Source organism: Spodoptera frugiperda, chromosome 13, assembly GCF_023101765.2.
Source record: "Spodoptera frugiperda isolate SF20-4 chromosome 13, AGI-APGP_CSIRO_Sfru_2.0, whole genome shotgun sequence".
Lineage (NCBI taxonomy): Eukaryota > Metazoa > Arthropoda > Insecta > Lepidoptera > Noctuidae > Spodoptera > Spodoptera frugiperda.
The window spans coordinates 4,297,553-4,314,834 of NC_064224.1; the positions used below are offsets into that span (position 1 = coordinate 4,297,553).

Genomic DNA, 17,282 nt, shown 5'->3' on the forward strand with positions numbered 1-17,282 from the left:
CTATGCTTATACCATTAATCTCCGCAACTATTTGACGGATTTGGTTGAAATTTGGTACAGATATAGTTTAGAACCTTAGAAAGGACATAGATATATTTTTATTTCAAAAATCAAAAAATAAAAATAAGAAATAAATTATTTATAAATAATTCTATGTCGATCGTTACACGACTTCGGTTCATGTTATTGTTTTAATTCATCGAAAAAAGTAAATAAATAGTAAAAAGGTATGAAAAAAATAATATCAATATAATAAAACATTTAGTACAAAGAAAATGCTCTAACGGAGTATAGATAATTCTATGTCGATCGTTACACGACTTCGGTTCATGTTATTGTTTTAATTCATCGAAAAAAAGTAAATAAATAGTAAAAAGGTATGAAAAAAATAATATCAATATAATTAAACTTTTAGTACAAAGAAAATGCCCGAACGGAGTATAAATAAATAATCCAAGTTGTCTTTATCCTCGATAGATGGCGTTGGGATCGAAATAGATCGCGCTATGGTTTCGTTACATTCATTTGGTTGGGTATCGGCCGAGCGCTTCGGTACTATCGTAGAAAAAGTGTATTATCAGTCGTATGATTATTTGTCTGTAGTGGTCCTGCTGTTTCGTATATTCTAAATTGGTTTCGTTGTATTTGTCAATTAATAAGTTTATTTGTTGGGTTTTCCTGGTTTTTTGGTTAAACTATTTAACGTAGGTTTAGTTTGATATCGATTATTAGTAGTTACTGTAGTTAGTTTTTTTAATAAAATTGTAAGTCTAATTTATAAATTAATTAGATTAGATTTAAGTCGTTTCTTTTAAATTATTTAGTTTAAGCTTGGTTATTATAGCATAGAGGATAGGTTGTAATATAGTTTCTTTTTTAATTGTTATAAATTCGTAATTCGTAGCTTTCTTTAGTTTTAAGTTAGTTTAAGTCCGTTTTTAAACTATTTTTTCAATGCCCTAAGTGAGTATACATCTATTAAATTCAAACGCAGAGCTCATTATGTTGATTTTTGAAGAGTTCCCTGGAATATCTTCCACATCTCATTTTTGAAGAGATCCCGCGAGATCGGGAACTATGTGGTTAAAACCAAAAATTTGCCGGAAGTCACTATTCCACGCGAACGAAGTCGCGGGCAAAAGCTAGTACATAATAATATCATCTTGGGTTCCGTAAATAACATACATTTAAGTAGGAAAAAATATATTTGAGGCTGAGATGTGGTTAGAAAAAAAAATGTTAGTTATAATTTTCAATATAGATAAAAATTTTGTGTTTTGTAAAAGTTGGAAAATTATTCATCACCAAAAACATTTTCATTTCAATTTTTGCTCAAAAAGCCTTCAGACCACTATACTGGGTGTAAGGAAAACGCTCTCGAAGCCAAAAGACTTTTGCTTTATTATACGAACACAGTTTAATAACAATAACCATTCACCAAATGGTTAATGTATTAGTGATTTAGTATTTTTCAAAACCGCAATGTACAGCGTACAGAATTTAAGGTAAACGACATCGCACGCGCGCGCAATTTTCATACCTACCGTACCGCCCGCCGCGCCGCTGGATCGTGCGGGCGGTACTCATCACATACGTAGGTATAGGTTGAAGCGTATTGTTTACTGTAAAACACTTACCTAGCTAAATCCTTTGCGATCGAACAAGGTGGGGCTCGAATTGTGCCCCATTCATCTCGATGCAGAGGCGGGCTCGGCGATATGTTTCCGCATGAAGACGGGGCATCAAAGTTGGGTCTTCATTAGAATGCTCACGTAACTGATTGAATACGTCTATTAGTCTTTGCCGCATTTCATCCGCACTAGAACACTCGCGGTCGAACACTCTTTCCTTAACGTACCCCCACAAAAAAAAGTCTAAGGGGGTTAGATCGGGCGAACGGGGTGGCCAAGCTTGTGGTCCTAGCCTGCCGATCCACCGGTCTTCCAACATCACCGAGAGACGCTCACGGACACTTCTCACTACGTGCGGCGGGGCACCATCGTGCTGGAACCATGTATTTCGGTACTCTGCCAGCGACAACGAATCTAAAAAGTTGTCCACATGTACGTTGATCAGTTCTAGATAACGTGCTCCATCGAGTCGCTGTGGCAAAAACACTGGTCCCAGTATTTGGCCGTTATAAATTCCCGCCCAAACGTTGACGGACCATCGGGTTTGGTGCCCAGTTTGTTGGCAGGCGTATGGGTTCGTCTGTGACCACACGTGAGCGTTCCTTCTGTTCCACAGACCGTTCCTTGTGAATGTCGCCTCGTCCGTCCAGATGACATGCTCAATGAACCTACTCCGTTGCTGATGGCCCACTAGCCAGCGGCAATAATTAAGACGACGCTCACGGTCACCGGGAACCAACGCATGTACTTTATGTACCTTGTACGGGCGCATTCTCTCACGCCGTAACACTTTATGCACCAGCCAGTGAGAGACGACTGATCCATTACGCCGTCGCAGCAACTTAGCAGCGCTGCGTGTGCCTAGGCGTGGATTTCGACGGACGACCTCTAAAATACGCTCCTCCGATTGTACATCAGCAAGTCGCCCACCACCTGACGCAGCGGGAGCAATCGGGCGATTTTCTAGAACTCGTTGGAATGCTGCCGTTATTATACGAGAATCAGAGGGATGCCGCACGTTTGGATGTCTTTCCCGGTAAATCCTTAATGCAAGGGAAGCATTACCCCGAGCCTCGCCTAAACACATCAACATGTTGCCGTATTCACGAGCACTGTACACGTACGGTTGTGGCATTGTTAAACAACACGAACACAAACTTAAAAACACGAACACAAACTTAACAATAACTAACAAGAGACTTAACAATAACTAAAAAGAAACTTAACAATTAACTAACAATAACAACAAAACTGTAATTTTAATCTAAAAACGTAACCGGAACAAAATTAGGCGCGTCTACGTAATTCGCGAGGAAATACTGACTTTAAAACTGTTGCACGGTTGCACAAGTACCAACAGTGTTGCCAGTTTATTTTTATGTAAATAATACTTAGACGAAATAAAAAAACAAAAAATACCTTGTTGCGAGGTCTTGATTTTTACCCCATGACCTACTACTGATGAACTTGAGAAAAACTATGTTAATAGTTACTTGATTCATAATAGTTTTTGCACACTTAAGAAATAAAGAAGAAACAAATGCAAATTTTAATACAAAAATTCAAATAAAAGTGGCAACATTGCTCGAACTTCCCCGAAAAGATCTACCCGGTGGCGGCGCGGTGTCGGCGCCATCTTCTTGTTCAAAGATCAATAAATTGCAGACACTCCTCTTGCTTCCTTTGTCTGCTACTGTTTTATTCGTGGTTAATTACGTTTCTCGGTTATTTTATCTTTAATAAATTAATTAATAGAGAATCAAACTAAATGCATGAACGTGTGAAGGCTTCTTAGTAGTGAAGCAAAACGGACTAAATTGATACCTACTATCGCTACCTAACGGTACTTGACGTTAGGGATAAAACTATCTCAATGTCACTTATACGGCATGTTGGTATGTTACTTAAAGTAAGCAAAATGTTTTGATTTGTAGTTCGTTTAGAAAGATGATTTAATGATTACATAATAATTAAATGATTAAATGATGATGAAATAATAAATCAGAATAGTGAAGTTAAAAAAGCTTAAATACAAAAAACGAACTTACGTAAAATAATAAAACAAAATGTTAGCAGTGTAGGCATAATGCATGTTAAATCATTATTGTCACCTCTGTTTTATTTTAGGCGCGTCGGCTTGGCGCTTGACGTTTGCGTATGTAGTAGTGTAGGGCTTGCCCACGCACACATAGTCTGTTCCGCTGTGCCTACTACGTGCAACAAAGTATTGCGCGGTCGAGTTAGTTGACCCGTGGCTTCACAGCTGATTGAATTAATTTACATTGCGTTTTGAAAAATAATTACTGAATATGGTTTTTTTTATTGCGATTCTATTTCTTTGTATGTATCAAAGGCTAGTGACCTAAAAAAAAACCGAAAAAAAAGTGTAAAAAATTGGTTTTTTTTCGCGTTTTTTTTGGTGCCTTCGTATCAGTAATCACCAGCACTATCGCCTGTTTTTGTTTTCGGAAGCGTTTCCCTTACACCCAGTATAAGTGGGCTATAAAATAGTAATAGAGCTTTTTAGGGAGGAAAATCTTCTTATTACTTCTCCCCGCTTGGGTGGCGCGGGAGGACTGGACTTCAGCTATGCTGATCTGATGGATAGTAGTAGGGCCAATGCCTGATCCGGAACAGTGAATAATTTAAAGGGTTACCAAGGTTCCATCTCAAAGCAAGAGTAGGAACGAGGAGATTTTTAGTCAGAGTCTAATACTCCGTTTCCCCTTATCTAAGGCGGGAAGAGTCACTGGATGAATTCCCCCACTCAACTCTTACTAAGCGCGCACACAGGCAGACCAAAAAAATAATTCTACAAGAATTTCGTTTCTTTCTCATTAGATGCAGATCCCTAAAAATGCAGAATTTATTGTACAATTTAAAATTCCGTTAAAGAAAAAGTCATTTAACTTATAATATATAAATATGAGATGCCTATTAATTTCAGCGCAGTTCATAATTGTCGTGTTCCACAATGCCTGTGTTAGTGCTAATCTTAATATTTAGTGCGATGTTTGCAATGTGGTGGTACTGGTGGCGACCTCTACCTCGGGCACCCGCAACGTACCCTGGTGCATTGCCCATCATTGGACACATTGTTGAGGGAATAAAATATCGCAATGGTAATAATAATAAGTATAATTCCTTGACTAATCAGCACCTGAGATATTTTTCGATGATTTAGTTTTGGTATCTGGACATTGATGGCCTAATGGATGGTATAACCCTTACAGAATGTTTTCAATTACCTTATTGAAATCAATGATGGTAAGCAATCGCTGCCGCCCATGGACACTTGAAACAGCAGAGGCGTTACAAGTGCGTTGATGGCCTTTTGGGGGTTAGGAATTTAAGGGTAGTTGGGGAATCGGGGATTGGAAAGATTGGGACGGGGAGTAATTGGGTCTCCGGTAACCTCACTCACACAACATTATAACAATAACCAATTAAGTATAATGAAATGCACTAACTGTGACTCATTGGTATTATTTAATTAAGTGGATTAATTTCAGACATATGGGGGTATATGGAACGTATTGCTGATTATCTCATAACAGATGAGTGTGTTCAGCTTCGGATGGGTCCTCATATCATATATGGTGAGTAAAATTCTCGGCGGCTAGTAAGTATTTTGATAAATTAATTTTTGTGCACCAATATATTTTTTTTTGTGTAGTAATTTGTCTTAATTAATGTATAGTTGTAATGAATTATTTGTTGCTTAGTTAAGGAAAAATTAACATTAGAACCTAGCTAAAGAATTAATAATCAATAGGTACAACACCATTTCAAGTACCACGATTGTTTTTTTTTTGTAACTGGTCTAGACAACATGAAAACATGAAATCATGGAAACTACTGAATTTTACCGATTTTAATTAAACATCTTGAAGGTCTGTATAAGGTGTGAAGGTCTCTTAATTAGCGTGTGACATAGAAACTGCGTGCATGCTGACCACGCAGTGTACCTTTGGACGATGCTATAAGACATTTATTATTGTAAAATGATATTTATTTTGTAATGATATGATGAAATGTGCTGGATGGCCATCGCTATAAGTTTGGCAGTAACATTATGTTAGTGACTTGTAAAAGTGTTTCTTTGTATTTAAAGAAACATTTTAACATTAATGGTTTTGTTACAGTTGTAAGCGATCCAGATGAAGTTGATATTATCGCAAACACATGTTTGAAAAAATCATTCTTCTACAAGTTTTTGATCGACGTTTTAGGAAATGGACTTCTAATATCAGATGGTATGGCTATTCCGTATTTATTTTTTTTTTTAAATTTGTACTGTTATATTTTATTATTGTGATTGCAAAAATATTTGTCACATATGCAGTTAAACGCTGTCTTGCTCTTTCTTGTGTGAAGAGAGTGTAAACAACATATAATTGTTTTATAGTAGGGGAGCCCTTAAAGGGCATTTTGCTAGTTACACGAGCGCGTCAAATTAAGATATTAATGTCCCCATTACATGACACATGAATAAATAAAAAAATAGGTCATCAAACCATTTTTTCTCTCAATAACCATAATTATCTTTTAAATCCAGTAATTCATTAAGACGCTCGAGCAAAACCAAATTTAGCATCGTAGGCTCCCCTACTATTTATACACATCACACACTAAAAAATGTTTGACATAATATCGCATTTTATTTCAGTGCCCACTTGGAAAATACATCGTAAGTTACTGAACCCTGCTTTCAACCTGCACGTACTGAACACATTTCTAAATGTTATGAACGTAGAAGCTCGAAATTTAGTCTCACGATTGAAACCTATAGCGGGCCAGGGACCAGTCAATATAAAAGAGTTTCTAATTAAATACATTCTAAGATCGGTTTGCAGTAAGTATGTCTTCAGTTAATTACTGTTTTCGGCTTACTCACTCACCATTTCGCGACTCACGACACGGTAACGTTCGCGCTGGGTGGTGCTCATGAACGTCTGAATGAGGCTCTACCATGTCTTGAGAGTATTGAGTTCCTAACTATTTTTTTAATACAAGCGATACCAAAATCAACCCCTGTTTAACTAAAAAGATGTCAACCTTCATTTAACCATAAATAATATTATGTAATACCATGATATGGATTATGTTGTATAACAATTTATATTTCTAGGAACATCATTGGGATTGGAAGCTAAAGACCAAGATATGATTGACAAAGAATACGCACAAGCTATCGACGAAATCATAACAATGGCAGTGAAACGAGGTCTGAACGTGGCATTGCATCCTTCATTTATTTACAACAGAACTGCAATGAGAAAACGAGAACAAGAAATTGTTACAAGTATCAAAAACGTTTTAAATAGCGTAAGTATGGTGTTATTGTATAATGTAGCTATCAACAACAGCTCTTGAATAAGGCCATATACGAGTATGCCAATAACTCGCACTTAAAAAAATGTATGTTACACAATTGTATTGTGGTTTTGGAAGCCCAATTCCTATCTCCAATCCAATAATCCGGGGTTAGGGAACCCCTAATGGGCTGGCATCGTACTTGTAACTCTTCTGGTGTGACATGAATCCATAGGCGGCACCGATTGCTTACCATCAAGTGATCAGTTTGGTCGTTTGCTAGATACACGTTACTTACCAAAAGAGAGCATGAAATAAAATTGCTATCTACATGTCCCTCATATATCTTATTAAGATTTGTACTTTTCAGATAATCCAGAAACGTAAATCGGATATTAAAAGCAGCTCCAGTGTCTACTCAAGGAATGGTAAGTTAATTATTTTAAACTTCCCCAGTTTTATCAACCAATTGCAACTAAAATAAATATTTCTCTTGGTCTCCAGGTAAATTCAAACCTATACTAGATCTGTTGCTGCATTTATCTGATGAACAATACGTCCTCTCCGACGATGAAATCAAAACGCACCTGAATACTTTCGTGGCAGCTTCTTACGACACAACTTCATCAATACTACAAATTGTGTTGTTAGTGATTGGATCATATCCTGATGTACAGGAACAAGTTTACAAAGAGTAAGTTTTGTATATCGAAGAGAAATAAATATTAAAATTATAAATAAAAACACGCCTGCAGTTCATGACTCTTATAAGAAAACGGGGCAAATTAGGTAAAATGGTGAATTAATTGAAGTTTATTTTGTGTAGCATCACGCAGGGACATTAAAAGAGGACCCTGACTGCTTAGATTCAGAGCTAGTGATGTGCTAATTTATCGTTTTTTTATGGTACACATATATGTATAGTTCACGCGTAATATCTTTTTATTTTATTTCCAGAATTATCGAAGTATTCGGAGATAATGAGGAATTGACCAAATACGACTTACCAAAACTGGTTTACTTAGAAGCAGTGATAAAAGAGGTTTTGAGGCTATATTCTATAGTTCCCTGGATTTCGAGAGAAATTGACACTGATATGGTTTTTCGTATGTTATTAATTGTTATTTATCAATTAATTTTCCTTTATTTGGTAACTGGTAAACTCACTTAATAGCCAGGCAGGGGGTGACTGGAAAACTCAATTAATGGGTCCTCAGAAACGGCCGCTAGCATTTAGTACAACACGGGAACAACATACATAGATCTGCTTAAGGAGGAGGACGGAGAGGCATCTCACGTCTATCAAAGAAAGTCTGAACTACGGTCAAGGCCCTCTCTCCATCGGTTTCTTACTGAGATATTTCCTTTCCACGAGTATCTTTCTAGTCCTACTCCTACGAATTTCCACTCAAACAGCAAGAATGAGGCAAGAGAGTAAGAGTTACTGATTGGGAACGCCTCCGTTCCCAATCAGTAACTCTGTTTTAATATGGAACCAATGAAAGTTTTTTGGTATTTCAGCAAAATATACATTAAGGGCTGGAAGTACATGTGTTCTGGTGTTATACAATCTTCACCGTCACCCCTCGTGGGGACCAGATGCAAAGCAATTCAAACCGGAGCGATGGCTGAATCCCGCCACCTTACCTACTAACCCCAACGTATACGCACCGTTTGGTATTGGCAAGCGAAACTGCATTGGTAGGTATAAATTCAATTCAATTTCAACCATGATCGTCCCACTGTAAAGGGTAAAGGCCTCCCTACCCTCCTTCCACTCTTCTTTGTTTAAAGCTTTTTGCGGCCAATCCTTGTTATACATGTAGGTATGTATTGGTAGGTATAGCCACATGAAAAGTAAGACAATGTTTTGTTTGGACTCCGCATCATCACTTACTATCAGGCGAGATATCGGCCAAATGTCGACCCATCAAATATAAAAAAAAAAACTTTGTGAATCTTATTTTCCTTATTGTTCTTACTTTGCAGGAAAGCAGTATGCCATGATGACCCTGAAGACTTCAGTGGCACATATCATACGAAATTTCCAATTATCTGCTGATATTAGTGATTTTAACTGGAAATACAAAGTTATATTGAAACCAGCAAAACCAATTCTTGTTACTTTTACGTTAAGATCTTAAATAAAAAATTAAAAAACTATGTGAACTAAGAATTACGTGTTTTTTTTTTATTTTGTACTACTCATAATCTTACCACTTTTAGGGTGCTTTTCCACCAGAGATGTGCATGTAGCTGAGCGATGGAAATGCGCAGCTCTAGCATTCGATGTATCGATAGTACAGAAACCATTCATAGCACGCGTCTTTCCATATAAAAAACATAGCATTGCTGAGTCCGTTTCCACCAGTGCTAAGGTGTACCAAGGTGAATATGATTGGTGGAAACCAAACGCATAGCACATCTCTGGTGGAAAACACCCCTAAATTATTCTTTGAAAAATAAACAAATATGAAATACACCCTTACTACACCTACATTACATACAATTTTCATCGTAAAAAGATATCTGAGGTTTTTTTTTGAGGGTGGTTCGCTTCCGCCTTGGGCGAGGCTAACTGACTAAAAACCACCCTGTTCCTACGTCTGATTTCGAGTCAGCCTTTCTTAGATTTTTTTTCTAGGTTAGAAGGTTTTGAGCATCAAGTAAAGAACAATATTGTAATTACAAACTCTGATTAGTATAATGAAAGGAAAGATTTAATTTTTATGATTGTCCTAATTATATCGCCAAACAGCTCACGTACTAATACGACTTTACTCACCTTGGGTTTGTCAAATGACATACATACTTATATAAATAGTAAACAATACATTCTTTCGCATCTTCGGTATAAAATATAAGAAAGTGTGTCATTATAAAAAATATTACTATTGTTTTTTAATTAAGGGTCGGTTCATATCTGACGTAAAATACGTTGAACGTATCATCGGTTGCGTGTAAACGGTCAATTGTTTTTCTATATAATTACATTTGTTTGTTCTGGCGTTACGCGACCGATGATAAGCGACGCATGTTCCGTCAGATATGAACCGACCCTAATAGTTTACTATTTTTCTTTTACTGTATTTTAATAGAGTTTATTGTATTTGGTCATTATTTTTTATATGAGCATTAAAATAATAATTACTTATTATTCGATACAATGCAGATAATTATAAAATAATGTTTATATGACGTTACAATTATTACGCGTTACAGGGAGACAGTACGCCATCAAGTTACTGCTTCATCAAGGTAGTTGACCAAGTATGGAAAATTCTGTTGTTGTTACCATTTTCAAATTGTTTGTGGGTTTTGTTTGGATCAGTAAAGCTACGTATTTAAAAACACAACATTTTATTTCACAAGTCCACATTATACATTCAAAATTTAAAATCGCCAATATTAGGTATAATGTGGAGCACCAAAGTTTTTTTTTCTTTTATTTATTTATTTTTTTCATTAGTGCATTGGCTCGTAGGCAACCAGTTTCAATGGCCTTGTAAATGCAATTTTGAATGCTATTTGCACACGCATAAATATTCAATTAGCCTATTTTCAAAGTAGTGTTACAAGGAAAAATAAGTCAAAACAGAAAATAGAACAATTTATTTTCGGAACATTATCACAGAAGTGTGATTAACGCGTCCACAGCTCGCATCGTACGGATCGCACGCACCGCACGCATTCCGTATGACGTCATCAGTACGCATCGAATGTAGGTATTGCTGATGACGTCATACGGAATGTGTACGATGCGTGCGATGCGGACATGTAGACGCTTACCTTAAAATAGATAGGTGTACGTATGTATTATCATAATACCATCAAATTTCACCACCACATTTTAATTAATTTACTATAATCTAAAACTTAAATACAGCCTTTTTGGTACAACATTACGACCTTAATTTTAATTCGATATGATGATTTGTTACTGGTTTCAAAACTACATCAAATTCGCATTCTATATTATGGATGTTGCCACAAATTTGATATTGTCGAACAATGTGTGCTAGGGCTGTCTTCATCATCAGCATGCCGAACAATTTTCCTGAAAAAATAATCATAGAACATTTTAAAAGTGCGTCATGCAATATTTTATATAGTACTTTGAGTGTCGTGTTGGACTGATATTATATTGATATTGATTCGTTAGCGAGCGAGAATTTTTTTTTTTGATGGGGGAAAATCATCTAATGACTTCTCCCGCCTTAGGTGAGGCAAGAGGGAGTGTCAGACTCTTACTGACTAAAAACCACCCCTTTCCTTCTCCTGCTTTGAGCCGGAGCCCCTTTGGACCTTTAACGTTGTCCGCAGCTCCGGAGCGGAGAATTTTCCTACAACAGTTTTCTATTAACCTTTGGTATGGAACGCAGATCCACGCAAGACACGTGACACATGAGGTGTCTATTGGTAATTACAAACGCTTGTTTAAAGACATAGAACAGGGTAGAAATTAGAATATTACCTATGCAGTTCCGCTTGCCAATACCGAAGGAAGCATAAAGAACAGGGTTACTAGGCAAGGCACCGGGAGTCAACCAGCGTTCCGGTTTGAATTCATTGGCATCAGGACCCCAGAGAGGGTGACGATGAAGAGAATGCACACCAATGATACCAGTGCTGTTGGAACGTAGAGTACAGTTTTCTGAAAATTAACAACGAAAATAATAAGTATAAAATATGCAACGAAAATAAAATAAAAATATCTGTCGTATAAACATTTAGGACTTAATTTTTAACCGACTTAAAATAGAAGGTTCTCAGTTTGACATGTATGTATGTTTGTGCGTGTCTATGAATTTAAGGGTTGTTGGGGAATCGAGGACTGCGAAGACTGGGAAGGGGAGCAATTTTGCCTCCGGTAACCTCATTCTCACAACGCAAGCATTGTTTCACGTCGGTTTTCTGTGAGGCTGTGGTATCACTCCGGTCGAGCCGGCCCATATGTGCCGAAGCATGGTTCTCCCACACTATAACTCTTGTTTTTAGAACTCAAAACGGGATATTTACCATGTTTCTTAGTTTTTTCGAGTTTCCAATATTTCAACGGTAATTCCGATGTTTAATCATGGTAAATATTCCGTTTTGAGTTCTAACGACGTTACTAGTGACAATGTTAGTTTCAAAACTTATAACTCTTGTTTTATGGTACAAATACTTACTAAGTTTAACATCGACGTCAATTTGTCTGGCTATAATTGGAACAGCGCAGTACAGTCTCATTGTTTCCTTCATAACTGCCTCTAAGTACACGAGTTTTTGAAGATCGTGTTTTGTGAAATCATCATCTTTGTTCTGTAATACTTCTTGTATCCTGTAAAATATTTCTCTGTTAATCTTATGCTGTATTAATCATGACTACTTTACACTTTACTTTATAGAATTACTTTTCTGGTTTCATAATATGTTTCAAATTGTCTAATTTTCCGTACTTATGGACGCATTCACGAAAATATGGGTGCACCAGAAATGTACTATGTAGCTATGCTACGAAGATGTAATAGCTAAGCTGTAATACTATATGAATACTATATAATACTATATGACATTGTCTTTTGATACTAAGCTCTGTAGCTGCGCGAAGAAGATGCGCAGCTCGAGTATATGATGTATCGATAGTAGGGAAGCCGTCCATAACGCGCATCCTTACATAAAAAAAAACATAGCTTAGATGAGTCTATTTCCATCAATGCTATGCTATGTGTACCATTGAATATGATTGGTGGAAGCCAAACGTATCCCCAGCAATGTAGCATAGCACATCTCTGGTGGAAAAACACCCTGAAGTAGCCCAGTCACCATGCCAGTAAAAATCTACAGTTTCACCGTCCGACCAAAAGTCCCATAATATCATTAAATGGTGTAACTTACTCATTGTAAATTCGGTTCTGTACTTCTGGGTAAGTTGCAATCACCAATAGAATGAATGTCAGGGCTGATGACGTTGTATCATATGATGCAGCTACTAAGGTGTCTAAGTGTTCTCTGATATCGCTGACGGTGAACACTTCTTGTTCTTGAGACATGTGAAGCATCTGATCCAGAACTGGTTTGAATTTACCTGCAAAAAACAAATGTTCATTGTTTTTTGTCTTACTTATTACATTAACTGCCTCGTTGATCGAGTTTCTCGGGTTTGATAACCGAATCGGGCAAAGTATTATAGAGCGTTTTTTCGATCTTTCGAAAAAGTCTCAGTGGTAGCACGGAGACTGGAATTATGCTATATTGCAATAGACTCAGATATTACATGGGATTATAACACAAATGGTAAAAAGTGGGTGTACAGTGGCATTACGTGCCGTAATTGTCTACCCCTGCGGGGATAAAAGGCATGACGTTGCATAATAATTATTACATTACATTTCATGAAATGTTTGAATGCCAATGTTTAGTCGGTATCCAACCCAACCAAGGTGCCTAACTTTGAGCACCTTTAGGTTAGTTACATAAGAAACTTTTACTGTAAAGAAACTTTTTCTAAAGAAATATTGTAACAAATTATGAATTAAAGTCATAATTACCGGGTGTATCGTCATAATGCGTAGGTTCTACTATAGTCTTTATATCTGATTTTCTTTTCAGTATAATCTGAAAAATAAAACACATATATAATTAATTATTTCTGATTTAAGCTAAAGATAACTCATCAAATAAACCCATTTTAAGATTAAGTACTTGCTTAAGATTACTAGGTTTTGTTTCGCACGGCAAGAATCAAAGATGTAACCCTATATGATATTATTAACGCCATCTTTTATGCATTTCCATAACTAAAGTGTATTGAATTAATAAATTACTAATAGGATTTTTTTCCATATCATTTTGAAATAATGAATTGCAAATCAAGCGTTTATTCGTTTATGAATTCCAAAAACTCAATGTGCCATGAATAAAAAAAAAACAAGTTTTAAGACCTTGATCTAGTCATCAAGGTCTTAAATGTGTCAAAATTTTAATACTTTGGGAGGTAAGTAAGACGTGCTTAAATAAAAGCAATATCATTATTTCTGTGAAACTTGGAAAATAAAAATAACGCAGCGTCGTCGTCTTCGCACCGCCTACGGGTTAGAAGCCACTTGATGAAGAGTCCCTCTGTGACTCAAAACAGAACTTTTCTCGTGAATAAACCGTGATTTTTAGTTAATTTAGTATTTATTTATAGCCATGATAATCTCACTGCAGGACAAAGGCCTCCCCATCCTAGTACCGTCCTTCTACTCTCCTCTCTATATAAAAAAAAATATCTCGAATATTAAAAACATGAAACTTACAGGATTCATAATATTCTTCAGGGTTGATATCAGTTTGTCTTGTTTGCGTTTTAATGCGCTCCAGTTAAATATACAATCCATATGTAGCCATACTTTTTGGAATCTGTCACAGTAGAGAGCCAATAAATTTTCGATAGCCACGGCATAGTCTCTGTCTATTTGCTTCTGTTCTTGAGTTGTTAAACCCAGTGAGGTACCTGAAATGTAAAAAAAAAATAGATAGTTATCTAGTTTTTGATTCCCCGTTGTCTTACTTAAGTAGTTATTTACCAAGGCTGGGACGTGATCAGCTATATTCAATCGTGCATATCACATAACTATGACAAGTGCTACAGATAAAGATTTGTAGCGCTTATCATGGTAATATAGTATATGGTAGTATATCTGGTATATCTGTATAAACTATAATTATAACAACACAGTCGCAAATAAAGTAATTTAAATAAATAATAAAAACATAAGTGCATACGTTTGAAAAACATTTGAACTAGGTGCCACTAGATGTTGCTACTCGTCGCATTGCTACGGCAAATGATTGCCCAACATTGGCGAATTGATTTAGATAATTATTTTGGCCTTCTTGGTTTCGTATAACATTATGACATACTGACACTCATAAAAGTAATGGGTATGAAATATAGAGATAAATAGTAGATCTCTATATAAAATATCAATTTCCGTTCGTTAGTCCCGCTTAAACTCGAGAACAGCTGGACCGATTTGGCAAATTTTGGAAGTCCAGGGAAAAAAAAGTTGGCAGGGCCAGCTATTTAGATGTAAATAAATACTTACGGCTAATAGTTGACAGCGTAAAGGTAATTAAATAATGACGAACATCGAAAGGTTTCTTTCCAATTTCATTCTTAAAATTCGAGACGAGATTCCGAGATTGTATATTCATTTCATCAACGAATGTGTTCAGAACTTGCTGGTTGAATGCAGGATTTAATAATTTACGATGATTTTTCCATACAGAAACTGTAAAAAAAGAAAATTAAACAAATTCAATTTATCTACATAAATTTTTAATATACAGCATGTAATAAAATACAGATACATCAAGAAGCACTGAAGAATACAGGTTGAATAGAATCTCTACACAAAGTTTCAGCTCAAAATACGTTAAAAAAAATGGTACCAAATACTTGGTGTCGCATGGTTCTTGATTTTATAAATCATACAAACGTGTCACAACACTACAGGGGTCGCTCGCTAATTACGACACATTTCTTCTGTAATTCTTATCGCCTAGTACCAATCTACCTCATTTTAATTCGCATGAAAAATTAAAAATAAAATATTGGAAGAATTCATAATTTCGTTCCATGAAAACATGAGTTTAAAAAACCCTTCCCGTATCGTTTGTTATGCTATCTAGAAACCGTGCACTTGATATGTATACCCCCTTTTTGTTACACCATGTATAAAGCTGGAAAAAAATGTTTGACTTTCGATACGCTAAACTCTGAATCCGCTGGTCCTATTTGAAAAAATATATTTGTATTGTATAGCACGTTTATCTAGGAAGAGTATAAGCTTCAAAATATCACGCTGCGATTATAAAAGAACGTAACAGAGTGAGTGAAACCGCGTGAGAGTAGGAAGTTTATGATAAATGTTCCAAAAAAATTTAAAATGCTAAACAAATAATAAAGAAAATCGTCATCAAAAGGTCACCAATCTCATGGTCAATGCTTAGTATTAACATAATTTGTACCTGCTATGTAAATATAACACATAATACCTAGAACACAAGGGGAAAATTTGTCTGCAGCCTTAATTTTTGATATAAGATAATGCGCCAAACAAACAGACGGATCACATGTACCTTTAGTACGAGTTTGATATACGTTTAAAGTAATCGAAACGAGACCGCGTTCGGCGCTTTGATTGGCCAACTCAAATAGACCGACCAATTAAAGTGCCGAACGCGCTATGGTTTCGATTAATTTAATCGTAAAGCAAACCTATACTAAGGTTATTGGTCGGCATCGCTCATGGACACTCGCAACATAAGATGAGTTACAAGATATCTATAATATAAAAATAAGTCGGGTTTTCCTTCCTGACGCTATTACTCCAAGGGCCTTAGTCTGCTATTACAATTGTGTCACAATGGTCGATCACTGAGCAGTGCAAGAGGGATGGAGCTATACAACCTACATAGCTCCATCCCTCTTGCACTCTCGCAAAATTCACGAACCGATTTGCACGGTTTTGCATTCGTTGGAAAGGTTTCGGGCTTCGTGAGATTTATAGCAAAGAAAATTTAGGAAAAATTCAAGAGAAAAGCAGGAATTCAGGGAAAATCGTTGGTAGCGAAACGGAGTTCGCCGAGTTTGCTAGTATGTTATAAAATCATACTCACCATCCGCAGTAATCAGTCCATTTTTTAAGAAATCCTTAGCAAAACCATAGATGTAAGGCTTACTATAGCATGCGTTGACTAGAGCAAGACTGTCGTCTGGATCCGTCACAGCTGAAATAGTTAAATACAAATAATTTAAAAAAATCTAGTATTCACAGATTTATCAAAATGGCTTGAAAAACTTATTTATTTATTTAACAATAAACACACCAACAGCACAGTCACCCACATATTCAATTAACATAACCTACAAAATAATGTTACTTCATGGTATGCATAACATTTAACACATGGAAGTCAGAGACTAAATACGTAAAAAATTAAACAATGTGCCTTATAGACCTTAATCAGGAACACCAAAATAACAAAATCATTTGAGCTACTTTATCAGATTAAAAAACTAAACAAAAATTTATCATATTAAAATTATGTCAAAACGATAATATTTTATTTATAAACTAGCTTTTGCCCGCGACTTCGTCCGCGTAGTGGTTTTAGTGGTCAAAATGCTGCCGTATGTCATCTAAAATGTGAATTACTTGAGAATATGTTACTGTTAGCATTTTTAAAGATATGTATTCCAAAGAAACCACGACCGCCGATTCATCATTTTATAATCATGATGAAAAGTAGTCAAGGTTATCTATATTATTATCCTTTAATTTCCTATATATTGCCTATCAA

At 36.0% G+C, this 17,282-nt stretch overlaps 3 protein-coding genes across 4 annotated transcripts in view; 2 read left to right on the forward strand and 1 right to left on the reverse strand.

The window, feature by feature from the left end:
* LOC118270857 (cytochrome P450 4C1-like) overlaps window positions 1-17,282 on the forward strand; it is a 61,280-nt gene that overhangs the window by 5,611 nt on the left and 38,387 nt on the right. The gene's annotated exons all lie outside the window — the stretch shown is intronic.
* On the forward strand, window positions 4,561-9,123 carry LOC118270645 (cytochrome P450 4C1-like). Its single transcript, XM_035586384.2, has 10 exons — window positions 4,561-4,753; window positions 5,144-5,230; window positions 5,777-5,887; window positions 6,301-6,486; window positions 6,763-6,959; window positions 7,318-7,375; window positions 7,452-7,641; window positions 7,905-8,053; window positions 8,469-8,648; window positions 8,937-9,123. The coding sequence occupies exons 1-10, from the start codon at window positions 4,606-4,608 to the stop codon at window positions 9,089-9,091; spliced, it is 1,461 nt and encodes a 486-aa protein (XP_035442277.2). The 5' UTR covers window positions 4,561-4,605; the 3' UTR covers window positions 9,092-9,123.
* The window catches only part of LOC118270728 (cytochrome P450 4c3-like), a 125,903-nt gene continuing 119,165 nt past the window's right edge, over window positions 10,545-17,282 (reverse strand). For both annotated transcript variants that reach the window (XM_050698186.1, XM_035586487.2), the window contains 8 exons: window positions 16,599-16,709; window positions 15,023-15,208; window positions 14,231-14,427; window positions 13,481-13,547; window positions 12,828-13,017; window positions 12,119-12,270; window positions 11,422-11,601; window positions 10,545-11,004 (listed from right to left, as the gene is read on the reverse strand). In XM_050698186.1, the coding sequence (XP_050554143.1) occupies window positions 10,850-11,004; window positions 11,422-11,601; window positions 12,119-12,270; window positions 12,828-13,017; window positions 13,481-13,547; window positions 14,231-14,427; window positions 15,023-15,131 (1,050 nt within the window). In that variant the 5' untranslated portion in view covers window positions 15,132-15,208; window positions 16,599-16,709 and the 3' untranslated portion in view covers window positions 10,545-10,849. The remainder of the gene's footprint in view (window positions 11,005-11,421; window positions 11,602-12,118; window positions 12,271-12,827; window positions 13,018-13,480; window positions 13,548-14,230; window positions 14,428-15,022; window positions 15,209-16,598; window positions 16,710-17,282) is intronic.

What these genes read in the sequence shown, in the direction of transcription:
- LOC118270645 (XM_035586384.2), top strand. Translation starts at nt 4,606, where the DNA reads ATGCCTGTGTTAGTGCTAATCTTAATATTTAGTGCGATGTTTGCAATG. An exon ending in GGGAATAAAATATCGCAATG is followed by an intron (nt 4,754 to 5,143) that starts GTAATAATAATA and finishes GATTAATTTCAG; the next exon opens with ACATATGGGGGTATATGGAA. An exon ending in GGGTCCTCATATCATATATG is followed by an intron (nt 5,231 to 5,776) that starts GTGAGTAAAATT and finishes GTTTTGTTACAG; the next exon opens with TTGTAAGCGATCCAGATGAA.